This window comes from Oncorhynchus masou, chromosome 13 (genome assembly GCF_036934945.1).
Source record: "Oncorhynchus masou masou isolate Uvic2021 chromosome 13, UVic_Omas_1.1, whole genome shotgun sequence".
Classification (NCBI taxonomy): Eukaryota; Metazoa; Chordata; class Actinopteri; order Salmoniformes; family Salmonidae; genus Oncorhynchus; species Oncorhynchus masou.
In genome coordinates, this window is record NC_088224.1 from 79,147,529 (window position 1) to 79,166,682 (window position 19,154).

At 42.3% G+C, this 19,154-nt stretch overlaps 1 protein-coding gene across 2 annotated transcripts; it reads left to right on the forward strand.

Annotated features, from left to right (window-relative positions):
- The first annotated feature begins 1,027 nt into the window (after nt 1-1,027).
- On the forward strand, nt 1,028-18,977 carry LOC135553112 (calcium-binding protein 39). Of its 2 annotated transcripts, none has more exons than XM_064985221.1 (9): nt 1,028-1,232; nt 5,694-5,853; nt 7,141-7,305; nt 7,910-8,028; nt 13,664-13,832; nt 13,975-14,034; nt 14,471-14,536; nt 14,933-15,076; nt 15,184-18,977. In XM_064985221.1, the coding sequence occupies exons 2-9, from the start codon at nt 5,740-5,742 to the stop codon at nt 15,370-15,372; spliced, it is 1,026 nt and encodes a 341-aa protein (XP_064841293.1). In that variant the 5' UTR covers nt 1,028-1,232; nt 5,694-5,739; the 3' UTR covers nt 15,373-18,977. The 2 variants fall into 2 exon arrangements, with proteins under 2 accessions (XP_064841293.1, XP_064841294.1); XM_064985222.1 differs by having other exon boundaries at nt 1,028-1,227.
- Nucleotides 18,978-19,154: the final 177 nt, after the last annotated feature.

Sequence of the window (19,154 nt, forward strand, 5' to 3'; positions counted from 1 at the left end):
GAGATTGATTATGATGAGGTAGAGGAGATTCTCATACTGCCTGATGAGGAAAGGTTCCAAGTAAAGCAAGAGAAGGAAGAAGTGAAGGAGAAGAATGAACAGGAGAATGAGACAGAGGAGGGCAAGAAATTTCACAAGACCATCAAGAAGAGGTGAGTTTAAAGTAGACAGGAGAAAATGAAATAGTGGAGGGATGGAAAAGCTAACAGACAGATGGACACATAAAAGGAGATGGTAAAGGACTGTGTGACTCAGTTTTGACATGTTGCAGTAGTGTCCATATTGTTCCATTCATGTCAGTGGTTACTGTCTCCCCCACAGGTTTATCAGATGGCTGAGGAATATGTTCTGCTGTGGAGGCGGCCTTCAGAAATGCTGAACTGAAATCTTCCAGAGATCCCAAAACATACCTATTTTTCAATAAACATAAAATCCCATCCTGATGTTTGTTTTGCTCAGATTAGCAGGTCTTGGTTTTGGGAAGGCTCCAAAGCTAATAGAATACAGTGGTCTTATTTCATTAATTACAACTTTATAAGGTTTAGCCTCTTTACTCTGGGAGACCTGTACACATTGGTCTCCCAGGGGCCTTAATAAGGTTGTGCCTCACAGGGAAGTCATGAATAAAGAGAAAAAGCAAGCACACAGAATTGCTCACCAAACATACGTTTTGTCTATGGTGTGTGGATTCACCTTAGCCCTCTTTAGGTGTGTGGATTCCAATGATGTATGTACTCTATACACCACAGGAGGTTGGTGGCACCTTAATTGTAGACAGGCTTGTGATAATGGCTGGGGTGGAATGGTATCAAATACGTGGTTTCCATGTGCTTGATGCCATTCCATTAGCGCCGTTCAAGACATTATTATGAGCCGTCCTCCCTCCTGTGATATACACATGTTTATATACATCATTGGTGGAATCATTCATGCACTCTTTTCCTGGTGTACGAGTGCCTCCCTGTGGACACTTGCGAGCCCCATATGCCGACGCTATAGCGTTATACGACCAGCGGTGGGCGGTAGACCTCGATGCCCAACCACATTGCTAACCAGTCCACTCGTACACATAAAAGGACTAGGAAACCTAGCTAGCTTGCTCTAAAACATTTAAAACAAGGGGAGGAAATAAATAAGGAAAACAAAGGACTTTATAAACCAACGGGACATAGCTACATTTCCGTTAGCTGTTCAAGCACATCGGTGGAGAGTGAAAAGATCGAGTTTGTAAGGTTTGATATTATGTGTCGTTTAGATGACAATTAGCTGGTCTGCCTACATTGGACAATGTTAGCTCACGCCAGGCAGTTAAAATAGCTGTCTAGCTAACACGTTAGCGAGCTAGCAGAGGTCTGTCAAAAGCTTTCAAGCATATAACGTTTTGTTAGCTAACGTTAGCCTGGCTACAGTAATTTATCAGTATGAAGTTAGCTAACTAGATATTCTAATCTAGCTAGCTGCTACACACGAGAAGTTGGCAAGACCTTGAACACAAAAAAAACTAGCAGGATCGCAAAAGTAGTTAGTACAGTAGCTAGCTGGCACGGTTGTCTAGTTAGCCAACGTTGTCGCTCGCCAACTAACATTAACTAGGTTTCTAACTAGTTAACTAGCCAGAAAGCGTTGCCGTTGTCTTAGCAAGCTAGTCATATTTAAAGGCCTGTTGTATATTGAGGCCTCCCGTATAGACCACTATGAGCTAACGTTGGTTGACAGGCAGGCTGGAGGGCTTGCACGATAATTGATGGACACGGCTTGAAATAATCTGATAATGAAACTAAAATAGCCAAATAATTGACTGACTAGCAAGGTAACTACCGAGTTATCAAACATTTTAGAACTAGTAGTTTGTTAGCTAGCCATCACGAAATATTGTGCGCAGACGCTGGCTGACATCTCAACCAGACACGTTTGTATTGTGCGCTTGCTGATGATAACTAATATGGCAATGAGTGGTTGATGCAATACTGTTTTGTGGTAGTGCATAGTTAGTTCGCAACTGCATAGGTAGTTAGCTAACTAACTAGTTAGCGACACTATATATTTTCCAATTTAGCTCTCCAATGCTAGCCCGTGCTAGTTAAATTAGGGACCAATAGCAGGCTACCGGTCTCACACGAGTTGCATGTACTAGTACCAAAATCATAATGGGAAAAGCACCATGCAATCTGCAGAGCTACAATTGTGAATTAGATATTCCCTATCTAGTTAGTTAATGTGGGTGTGTATGTTATATCTCCTGGTCTACGTCATGCTGAAGGTGGTCACATTGGAGGAGAGCAGAGTTGCCCCAACTTGATCTTGGGGCCTCCACTGGGTGCACGTTTTTTTTTTTTTTTGCCCATGCACTACACAGTTTATTCAAATAGCCAACTCGCCAAGCTTTGACTATTTGAATCGGCTATGTAGTGTTAAGGGGGGGGACAAAACAACGTGTACCCATTGGGGTGGGTTGTGGAAACCCTGGAGTAGAGAAGTGGTGCCTACATTAACAAACTTTAGCTTATGAGTGAAAGGTGTATTGACCACCTGGTTAAGTTAAAATGTGTGCTGAGATTAATATCGAATTGGCCAGAGTTCAAACGGGGGGCGGGGTAGATGTCAGTGTTTTCTATTTCAATTTGTTAACATGTGACACATCACACGTGACCAGGCTAGGTCTTGCTTTAGTGCTGGTTGGTTATATTCTTGCCTCCAGTGCTGGGTTCTAATTCTAAATGGAGATGCCATGCCAAAACATAGGTCAGAGTCTGTGCCAGATTTTGGGTTCACAGGTCAGGTGATGATCCCATCTGGAAACAGGTTGCCAAAGCAGATCGACCGACAGACCGAGCTGGTACATCACCCTCGGTCTCAGTTAGTATCCACTGCATTTTGACAGTGGTGTAAACTACTTGGGTAAAAACACTTGAAAGTAGAATTTAAGTAGTTTTTGGGGGTATCTATACTTTACTATTTTTGATCATTTTTACTTCATTACAATTCTGAAGAAAATATCAGCTTTTTACTCCATACATTTTCCCTGATGCCCAAAAGTACTTGTTACATTTTGAATGCTTAGCAGGGCAGGAAATAGTCAAATTCACACACTTATCAAGAGAATTTCCCTGATTATCCCTACTGCCTCTGATCAGGCGGACTCACTCAACACACATGCTTTGTTTGTAAGTTATGCCTGAGTGTTGGAGCGTGCCCCTGACTATCCAAAATGTATTTTTTTTAACAAGAAAATGGTGCCATCTTGTTTGCTTAATATAAGGAATTTGAAATCATTTGTACTTTTATTACTGAAGTATATTTTAGCAATTACATTTACTTTTCATACTTAAGTATCTTTAAAGCCAAATACTCAGGTATGACAATTAGGTACTTTTTTTACCACTGCATTCTGTGAGTAACTTCACTGGTCTTGACTGTACACGTAACATTACTATTTGAATCCTTGCTGTCTTTTGATAGCTGAGGAACACTCAACCCCACTCTCTTATATCGAGGTAGAGTTGAGCATTGATAACAGGTCACATGATTTGCTAGCAACAATATTAAGTGCCCATCAATCAATACTTTTATTGACTACAACCACCTACTTTCCTCATTTGTGTTGCTCAGTGCAAATTTGTTTGTGCCAATTGGATCCCAGTTTAGCTAGTATTTCAAGGGCACTACTTCTCCAGTTAAGCAACACAATTGAGGAAATTTGGTTGTATTCAAGTTTTTATTAAAAATATGAATTTCAGTACCCCGCGGAAGGACCGCAGTTAGATACATGTAGGTGTTTTAAGAATGACAATTTTTCAAGTATCGACTGATGGTGACTCGATGTTGTTGCTAGAAAATCACACGACCAGTTATCAATGCTCAACTCTGCCTTGATATGAGAACAGAGTTGAGACTTCTTCAGCTGTCTTTGGACTACCTGTATTGTCATGGCTGTTGGTAAATGGGGGGCATTTTAAGTTGGTCACCTTTCTGCACCCTTTCCATACAAACTGCACACCCATCCCTTCATGGTGTGAGTTCAACCCCTCCTTATCTGATCTTCTGCCAGACCAAGGAAGCCAAATTTAACACCAGGGATGTCATTGACACCTTGAACAGCTGTGATACAGCATATATAACCCCACCCATATCCCAGTTCCCTATTATCAGTAGGTAGATCCAGCTACGGCCTGTATTACAAAAAGTGAATGGGTAGGTCATGGAATGTGGCAATTTTGATGGGGGTGGAGTCCATAAAAAAACTGAACTAACCATGAGGGGCCGCAGTTGCTCGGGGGTCTGCTCCCCCTTGTGCAATTATACACATTTTGCCACGGGGTGGAGAGAAGATTTAGTGATTTTAGAACTAATTTCATGCAATTCTACTACATTTTGCCATGTGTGAGAGGAAAAGTGGCTGTTTTACAGCTAATTTACGGCAATTCTAAACATTTTGACATAGGGTGGATAGAAAGATATCATTAACGGCATGCATGAGCGACACTAACTAACAAAATCAAATGGGGCCCCCAAGCCAGTAATTTCAGCATGATAACAAGTTTAGATAGCTGGCTAGTAATTTGAGCATGATAACAAGTTTAGATAGCTGGCCACTAAACTAACTTGTCAATCTAAAAATTGACTTGACTATCAATGACTGACACAGCAAGAGAAACTGCTGATGCACAACCAAATTTAGAAATTGCACCCTGTGTATTCTACTATTCTTACTCTCAACGGTAAGTTCACTGAGTTCCCTATTTATTTTATTGATTTTTTTATTTGGAAATTCATCCCAGGGCTGCCAGTTGCCCATCCCCATCCTAGATAAAAGCTCAGTGAGAGAAGTTCTGACACATCCCACTGAGGGGCTCATGCATTCCCCTGGCTCTCGCTGCTCTACGCCCTGACGAGATAAGGTTATAAGCACATTTCTGTTTGTCTGGGGAGGGGTGTGAGTTGAGAGAAAGGATATATGGCTGAACAGTGGTGTGTTTGTGTTAACTACACTAGTGGGGAGAGGCTGGAGAAGTACCGGTAACAACATGAGGGGTCATGGAGAGGCCCCTTTGGAGTAGGGTAGGGCAGAGGACATTCTACCTCTGGTCAGTGTTTGTCAATGATTACAATCAGTAATGTCTCAACGTCACCTCCCCTTATGATGCAACTGGTCAGTAAACCAATCAATAAAATCCATAGTTACAAAGTAAACAACATTCCTGCAGTTAGCCTGCCCTTTCAACAACCTCGCACACAATTAAAGTAAAGTAGTGATTCTAATGCTTGATATCAAGCAAGGGTGAGAATCATTTTGCTTTCAGCTGTTTCTGTCTTCAGATCAATCTGTTTAGCCTGCGCCTCTACAACCTGTTTCTTAGCAATATGAATCTTAATGTCAGTATGACTTATGAATTGTGAGTCAGTAGGCTATGTTGTATCTTGGTATCGGTATGATGAATAGTGAGTCATGTAATAAGTGCTGCCTGCCTTGTGTGTTGTACTCTGCCCGGTATTATAGTCCCCAGGTAAACTCCTGGCCCAGGGTTGGTTCATGGGAGAGGTCTGATTAGTACCTTTGTACTGATTGGCTCCTCCTCACTGAGCGCTCTGAGTCAGTACCAATGCAGTTTGAACAACTTCTGTCACAAAGTTTGGTTTAGTCCTTCATTATCCCCTTCAGTTGTTGATATCGTTTCTCTCTCCTCTGTGGATAGGTAGGACTGTGCACTCGCTGCTTGGTCGACCACGGTAACCACCACCATGCCGTTCCCCTTTGGCAAGTCCCACAAGTCGCCGGCGGACATCGTCAAGAACCTGAAGGACAACATGACGGTGTTGGAGAAACACGACATCTCTGACAAGAAGGCTGAGAAGGTAAACAACCAACACACAAACACTGGTACCGACTAGTGCCTCCTAGGTAAACCTCTCTCCCACTACTCTAACATGACTAGAGACTTCAGAGATTCTATGGAAGCCATGGAGTGGGGACTTTCAAACCTGTCCCTCTGAGTTTGAATTGACTACAGTGTAAGGCAGGGCTCTAAAACCCTGTCTGTATGTTTCTGTGCCATCCCCAGCTGTAACTAACCTGATTCAGTTTATCAACCAGCCAATTGTTAGAATTAGGTGCCCTAGATTAGGGTTGGAGTGAGAACGACTAGAGACGTCGGTCTCAAACCTGTTGAGGGTTTCGTTTACTTCCTTTCATAACAAGCCATCTCTAGACTGAAAATAGTGTATGATGGGATCATTTCAGGACAACGTAGGATGGTGGGTGTTTGCTACATCATAGGAAACACTATCCCAGAGCGCTAAGAACCTTGGCGTGATCCTGGACAACACCCTGTCGTTCTCAACCAACATCATGGCGGTGGCCCGTTCCTGTAGGTTCATGCTCTACAACATCCGCAGAGTACGACCCTGCCTCACACAGGAAGCGGCGCAGGTCCTAATCCAGGCACTTGTCATCTCCCGTCTGGATTACTGCAACTCGCTGTTGGCTGGGCTCCCTGCCTGTGCCATTAAACCCCTACAACTCATCCAGAACGCCGCAGCCCGTCTGGTGTTCAACCTTCCCAAGTTCTCTCACGTCACCCCGCTCCTCCGCTCTCTCCACTGGCTTCCAGTTGAAGCTCGCATCCGCTACAAGACCATGGTGCTTGCCTACGGAGCTGTGAGGGGAACGGCACCGCAGTACCTCCAGGCTCTGATCAGGCCCTACACCCAAACAAGGACACTGCGTTCATCCACCTCTGGCCTGCTCGCCTCCCTACCATTGAGGAAGTACAGTTCCCGCTCAGCCCAGTCAAAACTGTTCGCTGCTCTGGCCCCCCAATGGTGGAACAAACTCCCTCACGACGCCAGGACAGCGGAGTCAATCACCACCTTCCGGAGACACCTGAAACCCCACCTCTTCAAGGAATACCTAGGATAGGATAAGTAATCCTTCTCACCACCCCCCCCCTTAATGATTTAGATGCACTATTGTAAAGTGGCTGTTCCACTGGATGTCAGAAGGTGAATTCACCAATTTGTAAGTCGCTCTGGATAAGAGCGTCTGCTAAATGACTTAAATGTAAATGTGACTGATGGAGAGCTAGCTAATGTAATGTAAAGAGCTAATTTCTCCTGTCTGTCTTTTTTTGTGTGTGTGTCCAGGCCACAGAGGAGGTGTCTAAGAGCCTGGTTGCGATGAAGGAGATTCTGTATGGCACTAATGAGAAGGAGCCCCAGACAGAGGCGGTGGCCCAGCTGGCCCAGGAGCTCTACAACAGCGGCCTGCTCAGCACCCTCGTAGCTGACCTGCAGCTCATCGACTTTGAGGTGGGACACTTTTACACGGTTTCTTTCTGTATGTCTGTCTTTCAGATAGATGCAGGGATATGAGAGATTTCTTTTGAGATGCTGACTAGAAAGGTGGGTGTCTTTGGGATGGATAGACATTTTACGTCAATGTACAGAAAAAGACTGACTGTTCTCTTTTACTGGCACATGGACAGGCTTTCACTTTTCTTTGCTTACGTGTGTTTCACTGAGTCACCTTATCAGCCTGAGTCAGTGTTGTGTGACTCCTCTTTGACACACTCAACCTCCACATCATTCAGTTGGTCTGTGTCATTCTCACCCATCAAAAGAGACATCTGTCTTGGCTATTCCTGCTATGGGGAGGCTGCATTTGATAATGTGTGCAAAACCACTCAATGATAATATTTTGAAATGAGCCGATTCACTAATGGTGCTAATAGGTGAATCTGTTTTATCACCATAACATGTATAAGAACATTGCATTCAGAAAAACTTAAGTATTAAAGTTCAAAATAAGATAACTTTGTTTAGTAACTACTGCTAGAAACCATGTCTGCTTGAAATCTGACCCCTTGTGATTTTCACACCTTTCCAACATTCTGTCATATCTGTTCACCATCAGGGTAAGAAGGATGTGGCTCAGATCTTCAACAACATTCTGAGACGTCAGATCGGGACACGGACGCCCACGGTGGAGTACCTCTGCACTCAGCAGAACATCCTCTTCATGCTGCTCAAAGGGTGAGGTCTGTGGCGCCTAAACCTACACTACAACCTGTTATTTACAATGTTGGGGTGTGGTGCTTTTATGTTTGGTAAAAAGTAGATACCTTTTAAGTCGGTGAAGTTAAGTTTTATTTGAAGGGAATTACCACATTGTCTCAATACACTTTACAGAAGGATTAAATCAATCCAGTGTCGTGGGCTGTAGTGTGCAGTCTTGTGTCTAGGGTTGGCCCGATATTACCATAGCATCGTGATGTGACACAGTGGTTTAGCCTATTTGAACTTGACTGCTACCTGCCGTAAAGAACAAACTCTCGCAGGGCAGCACACAAGTGACATTCTGAGTAATTGGCCTATTCCTGTTTGCTATAACCTATTTCAATAAATGTGTGGTACGGAAAGCAAGAGAGGAATGTAGGCCAGACATGGCAGATCAATCTTTTTTTAAATACCGGACACTCCTTAACCATTTTGTGTTTAGCTGTTTTAAAACTTTGCTTGTATTCTGTTCTCTCTCTCCATTTGATAGGCTATATGAATATGACGAAAGGCTATGCTTCATTGTGTTGTGCATGGCTTTCTCATAATCAATGTAACGGAGTTCAATCTGTTATTTTTATCACCTAAACATAACCTAGCCAGAGGACTAATAATGAGGGAGAATCAACCATATCAATAGCCTATAGAACATCTAATGACCAGTTTTAATCAAGTTTAACTTCTTGGCGTCGAGCAATCCCGTATCCGGGAGCGTAATCATGGCCTCAAGCTCATTACCGTAACGCAACGTTAACTATTCATGAAAATCGCAAATGAAATGAAATGTATTCGCTCACAAGCTTAGCCTTTTGTTAACAACACTGTCATCTCAGATTTTCAAAATATGCTTTTCAACCATAGCTACACAAGCATTTGTGTAAGAGTATTGATAGCTAGCATAGCATTAAGCCTAGCATTCAGCAGGCAACATTTTCACAAAAACAAGAAAAGCATTAAAATAAAATCATTTACCTTTGAAGAACTTCAAATGCTTTCAATGAGGAGACTCTCAGTTAGATAGCAAATGTTCATTTTTTCCAAAAAGATTATTTGTGTAGGAGAAATCGCTCCGTTTTGTTCATCACGTTTGGCTAAGAGAAAAAAAAAGAAAATTCAGTCATTACAACGCCAAACTTTTTTCCAAATTAACTCCATAATATCGACAAACATGGGAAACGGTGTTTAGAATCAATCCTCAAGGTGTTTTTCACATATCTATTCAATGATAAATCATTCGTGGCAGTTGGGTTTCTCCTCGGAAGAAAATAGAAAAATACACGCAGCCGGAGATTACGCAATAATTGCGATGGAGGACACCAAGCGAGCACCTGGTAGATGTAGTGTAAAATGGTCAATCTTCCAATGATAGTCCTACAAATACGTCACAATGCTGCAGACACCTTGGGGAAACGACAGAAGGTATAAGCTCATTCCTGGCCCATTCACAGCCATATACGGAGACATAGGAACACAGCGCCTTCAAAATCTGGGGCACTTCCTGTTTGAAATTTCATCTTGGTTTTGCCTGTAGCATCAGTTGTGGCACTCACAGACTATCTTTGCAGTTTTGGAAACGTCAGAGTGTTTTCTTTCCAAAGCTGTCAATTATATGCATAGTCGAGCATCTTTTCGTGACAAAATATCTTGTTTAAAATGGGAACGTTTTTTTTAAATCCCAAAATTAATATAGCGCCCCCTATATCCAAGAAGTTAAGCTTATTAAGAAATAAATTATCAATGCGGACCATGAAAATCCTTCCAAGCGAGGTTGAAAGCCAAAGGGCCAATAACCTGTTCTTAGGTCAGTAGGGGGTATGTTATAAAAGCTTTAAGACAAGTTAGTTATGAAGGTTCGCTTATTTCCCAAATATTCTAGCCTACGATGGTGTGTCCTAAAGTTGGGGCTTTCAAAAATGAAGGAAAGTCTCTATAGCCTAAGACTAGGCATTAGCTATTGTCAATCACAGCTTTGTTAGAACAAACAATATTATGCATTTTTCTATTACGTTGAGGCAGTTATTATTCAGTTGTGAAGACTGGAGCCTGCTATCCAGCCCATGATGTAGTCCTAAAACCACTCACTACAGTTCTTCATCAGTCACTGCTCCATTACAGAGCTACACACACACACACACACACACACACACACCTGCTCCATGCTAAAGCTCTTCTACCAGAAAGGAATATTAGAAAAGATATGCCTGCTCTTGGCCTCTAACCAGGCTTTCAACATTCTTTCATCATAAATCATCCAGTTGCATTCGATTTCATGTTGTAGCCCAACTGTCGTTTTTAGCTGTTTTTTTTTATATACAGTGCCTTGCGAAAGTATTCGGCCCCCTTGAACTTTGCGGCCTTTTGCCACATTTCAGGCTTCAAACATAAAGATATAAAACTGTATTTTTTTGTGAAGAATCAACAACAAGTGGGACACAATCATTTATTGGATATTTCAAACTTTTTTAACAAATCAAAAACTGAAAAATTGGGCGTGCAAAATTATTCAGCCCCTTTACTTTCAGTGCAGCAAACTCTCTCCAGAAGTTCAGTGAGGATCTCTGATTGATCCAATGTTGACCTAAATGACTAATGATGATAAATACAATCCACCTGTGTGTAATCAAGTCTCTGTATAAATGCACCTGCACTGTGATAGTCTCAGAGGTCCGTTAAAAGCGCAGAGAGCATCATGAAGAACAAGGAACACACCAGGCAGGTCCGAGATACTGTTGTGAAGAAGTTTAAAGCCGGATTTGGATACAAAAATATTTCCCAAGCTTTAAACATCCCAATGAGCACTGTGCAAGCGATAATATTGAAATGGAAGGAGTATCAGACCACTGCAAACTGATCAGAGATGCAGCCAAAAGGCCCATGATCACTCTGGATGAACTGCAGAGATCTACAGCTGAGGTGGGAGACTCTGTCCATAGGACAACAATCAGTCGTATATTGCACAAATCTGGCCTTTATGGAAGAGTGGCAAGAAGAAAGCCATTTCTTAAAGATATCCATAAAAAGTGTTGTTTAAAGTTTGCCACAAGCCACCTGGGAGACACACCAAACATGTGGAAGAAGGTGCTCTGGTCAGATGAAACCAAAATTGAACTTTTTGGCAACAATGCAAAACATTATGTTTGGCATAAAAGCAACCCAGCTCATCACCCTGAACACACCATCCCACTGTCAAACATGGTGGTGGCAGCATCATGGTTTGGGCCTACTTTTCTTCAGCAGGGACAGGGAAGATGGTTAAAATTGATGGGAAGATGGATGGAGCCAAATACAGGACCATTCTGGAAGAACCTGATGGAGTCTGAGACTGAGACTGGGGCGGAGATTTGTCTTCCAACAAGACAGCGATCCAAAACATAAAGCAAAATCTACAATGGAATGGTTCAAAAATAAACATATCCAGGTGTTAGAATGGCCAAGTCAAAGTCCAGACCTGAATCCAATCGAGAATCTGTGGAAAGAACTGAACTGCTGTTCACAAATGCTCTCCATCCAACCTCACTGAGCTCAAGCTGCTTTGCAAGGAGGAATGGGAAAAAATTTCAGTCTCTCGATGTGCAAAACTGATAGAGACATACCCCAAGCGACTTACAGCTGTAATCGCAGCAAAAGGTGGCGCTACAAAGTATTAACTTAAAGGGGCTGAATAATTTTGCACGCCCAATTTTTCAGTTTTTGATTTGTTAAAGTTTGAAATATCCAATAAATGATTGTGTCCCACTTGTTGTTGATTCTTCACAAAAAAATACAGTTTTATATCTTTATGTTTGAAGCCTGAAATGTGGCAAAAGGCCGCAAAGTTCAAGGGGGCCGAATACTTTCGCAAGGCACTGTGTGTGTGTGTGTGTGTGTGTGTGTGTATATATATATATATATATATATATATATATATATATATATATATATATATATATATATCACACACTGCTCAAAAAAATAAAGGGAACACTAAAATAACACATCCTAGATCTGAATGAATGAAATATTCTTATTAAATACTTTTTTCTTTACATAGTTGAATGTGCTGACAACAAAATCACACAAATTATCAATGGAAATCAAATTTATCAACCCATGGAGGTCTGGATTTGGAGTCACACTCAAAACTAAAGTGGAAAACCACACTACAGGCTGATCCAACTTTGATGTAATGTCCTTAAAACAAGTCAAAATGAGGCTCAGTAGTGTGTGGCCTCCACGTGCCTTCATGACCTCCCTACAACGCCTGGGCATGCTCTGATGAGGTGGTGGATGGTCTCCTGAGGGATCTCCTCCCAGACCTGGACTAAAGCATCCACCAACTCCTGGACAGTCTGTGGTGCAATGGTTGGTGGATGGAGCGAGACATGATGTCCCAAATGCGCTCAATTGGATTCAGGTCTGGGGAACGGGCGGGCCAGTCCATAGCATCAATGCCTTCCTCTTGCAGAAACTGCTGACACATTCCAGCCACATGAGGTCTAGCATTGTCTTGCATTAGGAGGAACCCAGGGCCAACCAGCATATGTTCTCACAAGGGGTCTGAGGATCTCATCTTGGTACCTAATGGTAGTCAGCCTACCTCTGGCGAGCACCCCAAAAATGCCACCCCACACCGTGACTGACCCACCGCCAAACCGGTCATGCTAGAGGATGTTGCAGGCAGCAGAACATTCTCCACGGCGTCTCCAGACTGTCACGTCTGTCACGTGCTCAGTGTGAACCTGCTTTCATCTGTGAAGAGCACAGGGCGCCAGTGGCGAATTTGCCAATCTTGGTGTTCTCTGGCAAATGCCAAACGTCCTGCACGGTGTTGGGCTGTGTGTACGTCGGGCCCTCATACGACCCTCATGGAGTCTGTTTCTGGCCGTTTGAGCAGACACATGCACATTTGTGGCCTGCTGAAGGTCATTTTGCAGGCTCTGGCAGTGCTCCTCCTTGCACAAAGGCAGAGGTAGCAGTTCTGCTGCTGGGTTGTTGCCCTCCTATGGCCTCCTCCACATCTCCTGATGTACTGGCCTGTCTCCTGGTTGCGCCTCCATGCTCTGGACACTACGCTGACAGACACAGCAAACCTTCTTGCCACAGCTTGCATTGATGTGCCATCCTGGATGAGCTGCACTACCTGAGCCACTTGTGTGGGTTGTAGACTCCGTCTCATGCTACCACTAGAGTGAAAGCACCGCCAGCATACAAGTGAGCAAAACATCAGCCAGGAAGCATAGGAACTGAGAAATGGTCTGTGGTCACCACCTGCAGAACCACTCCTTTATTGGGGGTGTCTTGCTAATTGCCTATAATTTCCATCTGTTGTCTATTCCTTTTGCACAACAGCATGTGACATTTGTCAATCCATGTTAGTGGACAGTTTGATTTCACAGAAGTGTGATTGACTTGCAGTTACATTGTGTTTAAGTGTTCCCTTTTATTTTTTTGAGATATTTTTATATATATAAATAAATAAAAATTGTGGGTTTGGCCAATAAGGGAGGCCGATTTCATCATATCACAATGTTTTATGGTTACGTCATCACGATACAACAGGTTGACGTCGCCCAACTCTATTTGCATTGTATTAACTGGATACCTCCTTCCTATTCCAATGTCCTCCTGGCAGGTACGAGTCTCCAGAGATCGCTCTGAACTGTGGCATCATGCTGAGGGAGTGTATCAGGCACGAGCCACTGGCCAAGATCACCCTGGGGGCCGAGCAGTTCTACGACTTCTTCAGATACGTGGAGATGTCCACGTTCGACATCGCTTCAGACGCATTCGCCACTTTTAAAGTGTGTTTTTTTAAAGAAAAAAATATATAATTTAAATTTTTTCTTCTGTATCTCAGACCCTCTAGGACTCTGAGTTTCTTGAGACTTCGATAGAGGGCCTGTATTTTTGAGCTCATTGGTTAAAATACCTGTGTTCCTCCAGGACTTGCTAACGAGACACAAGATTCTGAGTGCAGAGTTCCTGGAGCAGCATTACGACAGGGTAAGTCCTCCACATTGTATTGAAATGTAACCCGGTAAGAACACATCTCCATGACGCGTTTCTTCAAATGTTCCTTTCGCTGAATAGCAACCTGTCACGGTTAACAGCTTTTTAAGACAGTCTGAGGTCACGCCAGAACAAGCTGAGTTTATTTGTGCTAAACCCTAGTCTGACTGAGTATTTCAGAGTATCTCTGAGATCCATGAAAAGTATACCAGGGAATATGGAAATTAACTTGCAAGTGGCAGCATAGTACTCTGGAACTGGTTTTCTCCTAACATATAAGCCAGGCATTTGACACACTGTGGCTGTTCTGAATACAGCTCCCTGTCTGTCAGTGCTGGAAGATCACTAGTTGGCTTGTGTTTTCTAACAAGTAGAGGCACTCTGAAATAGCGGCTTGACATTCACGCCGATGATTCTTTCTCCCCTCCAGTTCTTCAGTGAATATGAGAAGTTACTCCACTCAGAGAACTACGTGACTAAAAGGCAGTCCCTCAAGGTAAGAACGTGGGTTCTGTTCCTGTTGTAGTAAACAGCTCTCATGTAGTATTTCTATGCGTATGTTTTTAATGGCTAAATATAGAGGTGGTCTCTTACATGGTGTTTGGTTACTGAAAATAGCAGCAAGCTGACCGCTGTAGCGCCACCCTGTGGATGGAGTAGGTTTTAGATTTCATCTGCTTGGTAACTTCCTCCTATTTTTGCCAATGCATAGCAGTATCTTCACTTTGCCTTGTATAAACCCAACTATAATGATTTAAAATCTATTTTATGTAGTTTTATTGGGATCTTATGGTTCAAACATGGTATTAAATAAATCATGACTTTCTCACCTACCCCAGACTGTAATTGCAATGTATTACTTAATGTTTTTTGTCACTCTGAAACAATTTAGTTGCTGGGAGAGCTTCTTCTCGATCGACACAATTTCACCATCATGACGAAATACATCAGCAAGCCAGAGAACCTCAAGCTAATGATGAACCTTCTTCGGGACAAAAGCCGCAACATCCAGTTTGAGGCCTTCCACGTCTTCAAGGTAAAATAAAGAAAAACAGAGACTAGCACAATGCTATAGTAGGCGCTGCAATTTGACTGGGTTGAGTTGCATTGTAAGAATAATTTGTCCTCTTCCTTCCCCTGTAGGTGTTTGTGGCCAACCCCAACAAGACACAGCCCATCTTGGACATTCTTCTGAAGAACCAGACCAAACTCATCGAGTTCCTCTCCAAGTTCCAGAACGACAGGACGGAGGACGAACAGTTCAACGATGAAAAGACGTATCTGGTGAAACAGATCAAAGATCTGAAGAGGCCAGCTCCCCAGGAGGCCTGAGGGAGGGGCTTAAGGTGTCCAGACAACATCTGGATAACAGACTTGTCGGCAGCTGCTGCTGTTCTAGTTTTTCCACCATTTGAGGAAACGAAACAGAAAAAAATAACGCACCCACATCAAGTCATCAGGAATTCTCCAGCTCATTCTGCTGTTCAACACAACGGACATTAGATTTTTTATTTTTTTTCTGATTTATTTTTCTCCTTTAAAGAAGAGCTGAACATAATAGATGCTGCACATTAAGACATGTGTAAGGGTAACATCAACAACACAACAAAGGTCATTTAATCAAATCGTAACAATGAAATCTACTACATTTGAGCGCTATGCAGACTTCTGACGCACACACATATGCTATAATATCAGCATAAACCTTGAGATGGCAAGGTACGAGCAAAGTGAACATTGGGGTGTTGGTTGCATGCCTTGTTCAAATGTGACAGATACATGGCTGTGCTTGGGGCTAAACGCTGGCTGAGAGATTACATTTCCAGTCTTGCCCTGTCTACTTAGTGCCACAGACGGAAAAAAAGCACATACCAGCTACAACTCTTATCTATGCCTTCATCGTGTGCAACAGTGATTCATTTTAAAATGGGCTCTCAAATGGCCTCACCGAACCATGCAGCTATTGGTGTTGTGAAACAGTACAAAGCAGATGGTATGGATAAAATGCTAGAGATTATTTCGGTACATGCCTGAATTGGGTTTCTTTTTTTGTTCTGGGAAAGGGTGAACGTGTACATATGCCAGTGTTTTTTTGCTTTGTAGATTTTGTTGAAACGTTGACACATGGCTATACAGTACTAGTCAAAAATTGTCACCTGCTCATTCAAGTTTTTTTAATTTTAAATTTGTACTATTTTTTTTTATGTTGTAGAATAATAGTGAAGACAAAATATGGAATCATGCAGTAACCAAAAGTTTTACTTTTAGATTCTTCAAAGTAGCCACCCTTTGCCTTGACAGCTTTACACACTCTTGGCATTCTCTCAACCAACTTCACCTGGAATGCTTTTCCAACAGTCTTGAAGGAGTTCCCACATGCTGAGCACTTGTTTGGCTGCATTTCGTTCATTCTGTGGTCCAACTCTTCCTACCCATCTCAATTGGGTTGAGGTTGGGTGATTGTGGAGGCCAGGTCATCTGAAGCAGCACTCAATCACTCTCCTTGGAGGTGTGTTGGGTCATTGTCCTGTTGAAAAACAAATGATAGTCCCCCTAAGCACAAACCAGATGGGAAGGCGTATCACTGCAGAATGCTGTGGTAGCCATACTGATTAAGTGTGCCTTGAATTCTAAGTAAATAGCTGACAGTGTCAGCAGCAAAGCACCCTCATACCACCTCCTCCATGAGTCACGGTGGGAACCACACATGTGGAGATCATCCGTTCACCTACTCTACGTCTCACAAAGTCATGGCGGTTGGAACCAAACATCTTTAATATGTACTCATCAGACCAAAGGACATATTTCCACCGGTTTAATGTCCATTGCTTGTGTTTCTTGGCCCAAGCAAGTCTCTTTCTTATTGGTGACCTTTAGTGGTTTCTTTGCAGCAATTCAACCACGAAGGCCTGATTCACGCATCCCCTCTGAACAGTGTTACTTGAACTCTGACACATTTATCTGGGCTGCAATTTCTGAGGCTGGGAACTCTAATGATCTTATCCTCTCCTGCAGAGGTAACTGTGTCTTCCTTTCCTGTGGTGGTCCTCGTGAGAGACAGTTTCATCATTAGTGCTTGATGGGTTTTTGCTACTGCACTTGAAGAAACTTTCTACGTTAAAAAAAAAAATTATCCGTATTGTCTGACCTAAATGTCTTTTTACAGTAATGATGGACTGTCATTTCTCTGCTTATTTGAGGTGTTCTTGCCATGATATGGACATAGTCTTTTACCAAATAGGGTTAGGGTTCTGTATCTTCTGTATACCAGAACTGATTGGCTAAAATGCATGAAGGAAATTCAACAAAATATTATTATTTTTAAAGGAACACCTGTTAATTGAAGTGCATTCCAGGTGATGACCTCGTGAAGCTGGTTGAGAGTGCAAAGCTGTCAAGGCCAATGGTGGCTACTTTGAAGAATCTCAAATATATAATATATTAATTTGTGTAACACTTTTGGTTACTAACGGTACATGATTCCATGTGTTATTTCATAGTTTTGATGTCTTCACTATTATTTTACAATGTAGAAAATAGTCAAACTAAAGAAAACCCCTTGAATGAATAGCTGTTAACTTTTGACTGGTACTCTGTGTATATATATTTGACTTTAAAACAACAGTTTTTTTTGTTACTTCTAATCAAGTACATTTTTAAAACCGTGACACGTAAAATCAGACATTATGGATTTCATTTTACTGAATTGAAATGGTTTTTATTTGTACATAACTTCCAGCCAGGGCCAGCTCTTACATTGTTAACCATTAATAATAATTAGTACAGCTGAGGAATGTCATGGTATTAGCCTAGATCTCTTCTTAATCCTCTTTTTCCGTCTGTATTTAAGTAACTCAGTTAATGTGCTGGGTGCCAGGACATTGGGGTGGAAGAGAAGAGTTCTAACGGAAACATGAAATTTGTGCTGAGCAGCCAGCCAATGGTCACGTTGCATGCATCAGCCAATGGTTGCGTGCCATGTCATCAACTGTCATTGACTGACAGATTGCTATAACATGATGGGGTTAGCTGATATGTAAAATATCTATCCAGGCGTTAAAGATCTGGCAGGCTTCAGCAACGCTTGGGCAGAGGAACACACCCTTCATCTCCCAACTGGAATCTGTTCTGGGTGTTTGTGCGGATTTCAGGGAATCGCCACATACTCCCCCCCCCACTCATCCACTCTGGTTTATTTTTATACTCTAACTTCACCGCTTTCTGGTGGTGTCTGGGTGTTGCAACACTCTGATTTTATCTCTCCCCCCCCCATTTCATTGGGGTTAAAATTCCAGTACAATCCCAGAGCATTGTGTATGTTATTTGGAGATTGTTTACTTTTACACTGACTGAGCAAGTCTGCCATTTTGAAGCACAGTATTTATTTGAGGGATGGTGTTGATTGGATGATATGAAAATCTTGCATATATATCACTCAACAGACATGTTTAATTGCAGTGAAGGATATGGTCAGAGTGATGTTGAGCCGAGTGCTTTTGACTGAACGCTCATCCATGTATTCCAATAGACAACTGATCAGCCATTTCATTGTGCAAACCAACAGAGAACAGTACGCTAAAGACCAGTATTCCTCAATGCATATTTAAATAGCATGTTCCTCTACTGGCTGCATGGTACTCTACATACAATGTTGTGCTGGAATTTTCTTCCAAATAAATAATTTACATTTGAGAATTAGCCAAATAATCTCATGCTATCTTTGACTCCAGTCCCAGCACATTGTGTATGGGTGCTATCAGAAGTGTCAAAGGCTCTACAATCTAAACAACAGAAATAAAGGAAAAACATTTGGAATAAATTGAACCTGTGGTCAGTATTATTAGTCTCTCATTGTCCTTTCCTGTATCTGTCTTTGTGCTAAATGTCTGGAAGAGTAAAATAAAACAACGTGTTAATGATACGTTGAGACAACGGTGCTTGTGGGGATTGGGAACAGAATCTGCTTGAATATGGATGGGCAAGGTTGGACTTCAAACAAGGAAGTGAAATGGAATCTATCGTTCTATATTGTGGTAGGCAGTTTTAGCAACAGCTGTGCTGGACTGTGGTCGACATGGATAAAGTTCTGACGGTACGGTGGGGATAATGAAAGT

Coding starts and splice junctions, on each gene's coding strand:
- LOC135553112 (XM_064985221.1), top strand. CDS start 5,740: ATGCCGTTCCCCTTTGGCAAGTCCCACAAGTCGCCGGCGGACATCGTC. Junction 5,854..7,140: donor CTGACAAGAAGGCTGAGAAG/GTAAACAACCAA, acceptor GTGTGTGTCCAG/GCCACAGAGGAGGTGTCTAA. Junction 15,077..15,183: donor AGGCCTTCCACGTCTTCAAG/GTAAAATAAAGA, acceptor CTTCCCCTGTAG/GTGTTTGTGGCCAACCCCAA.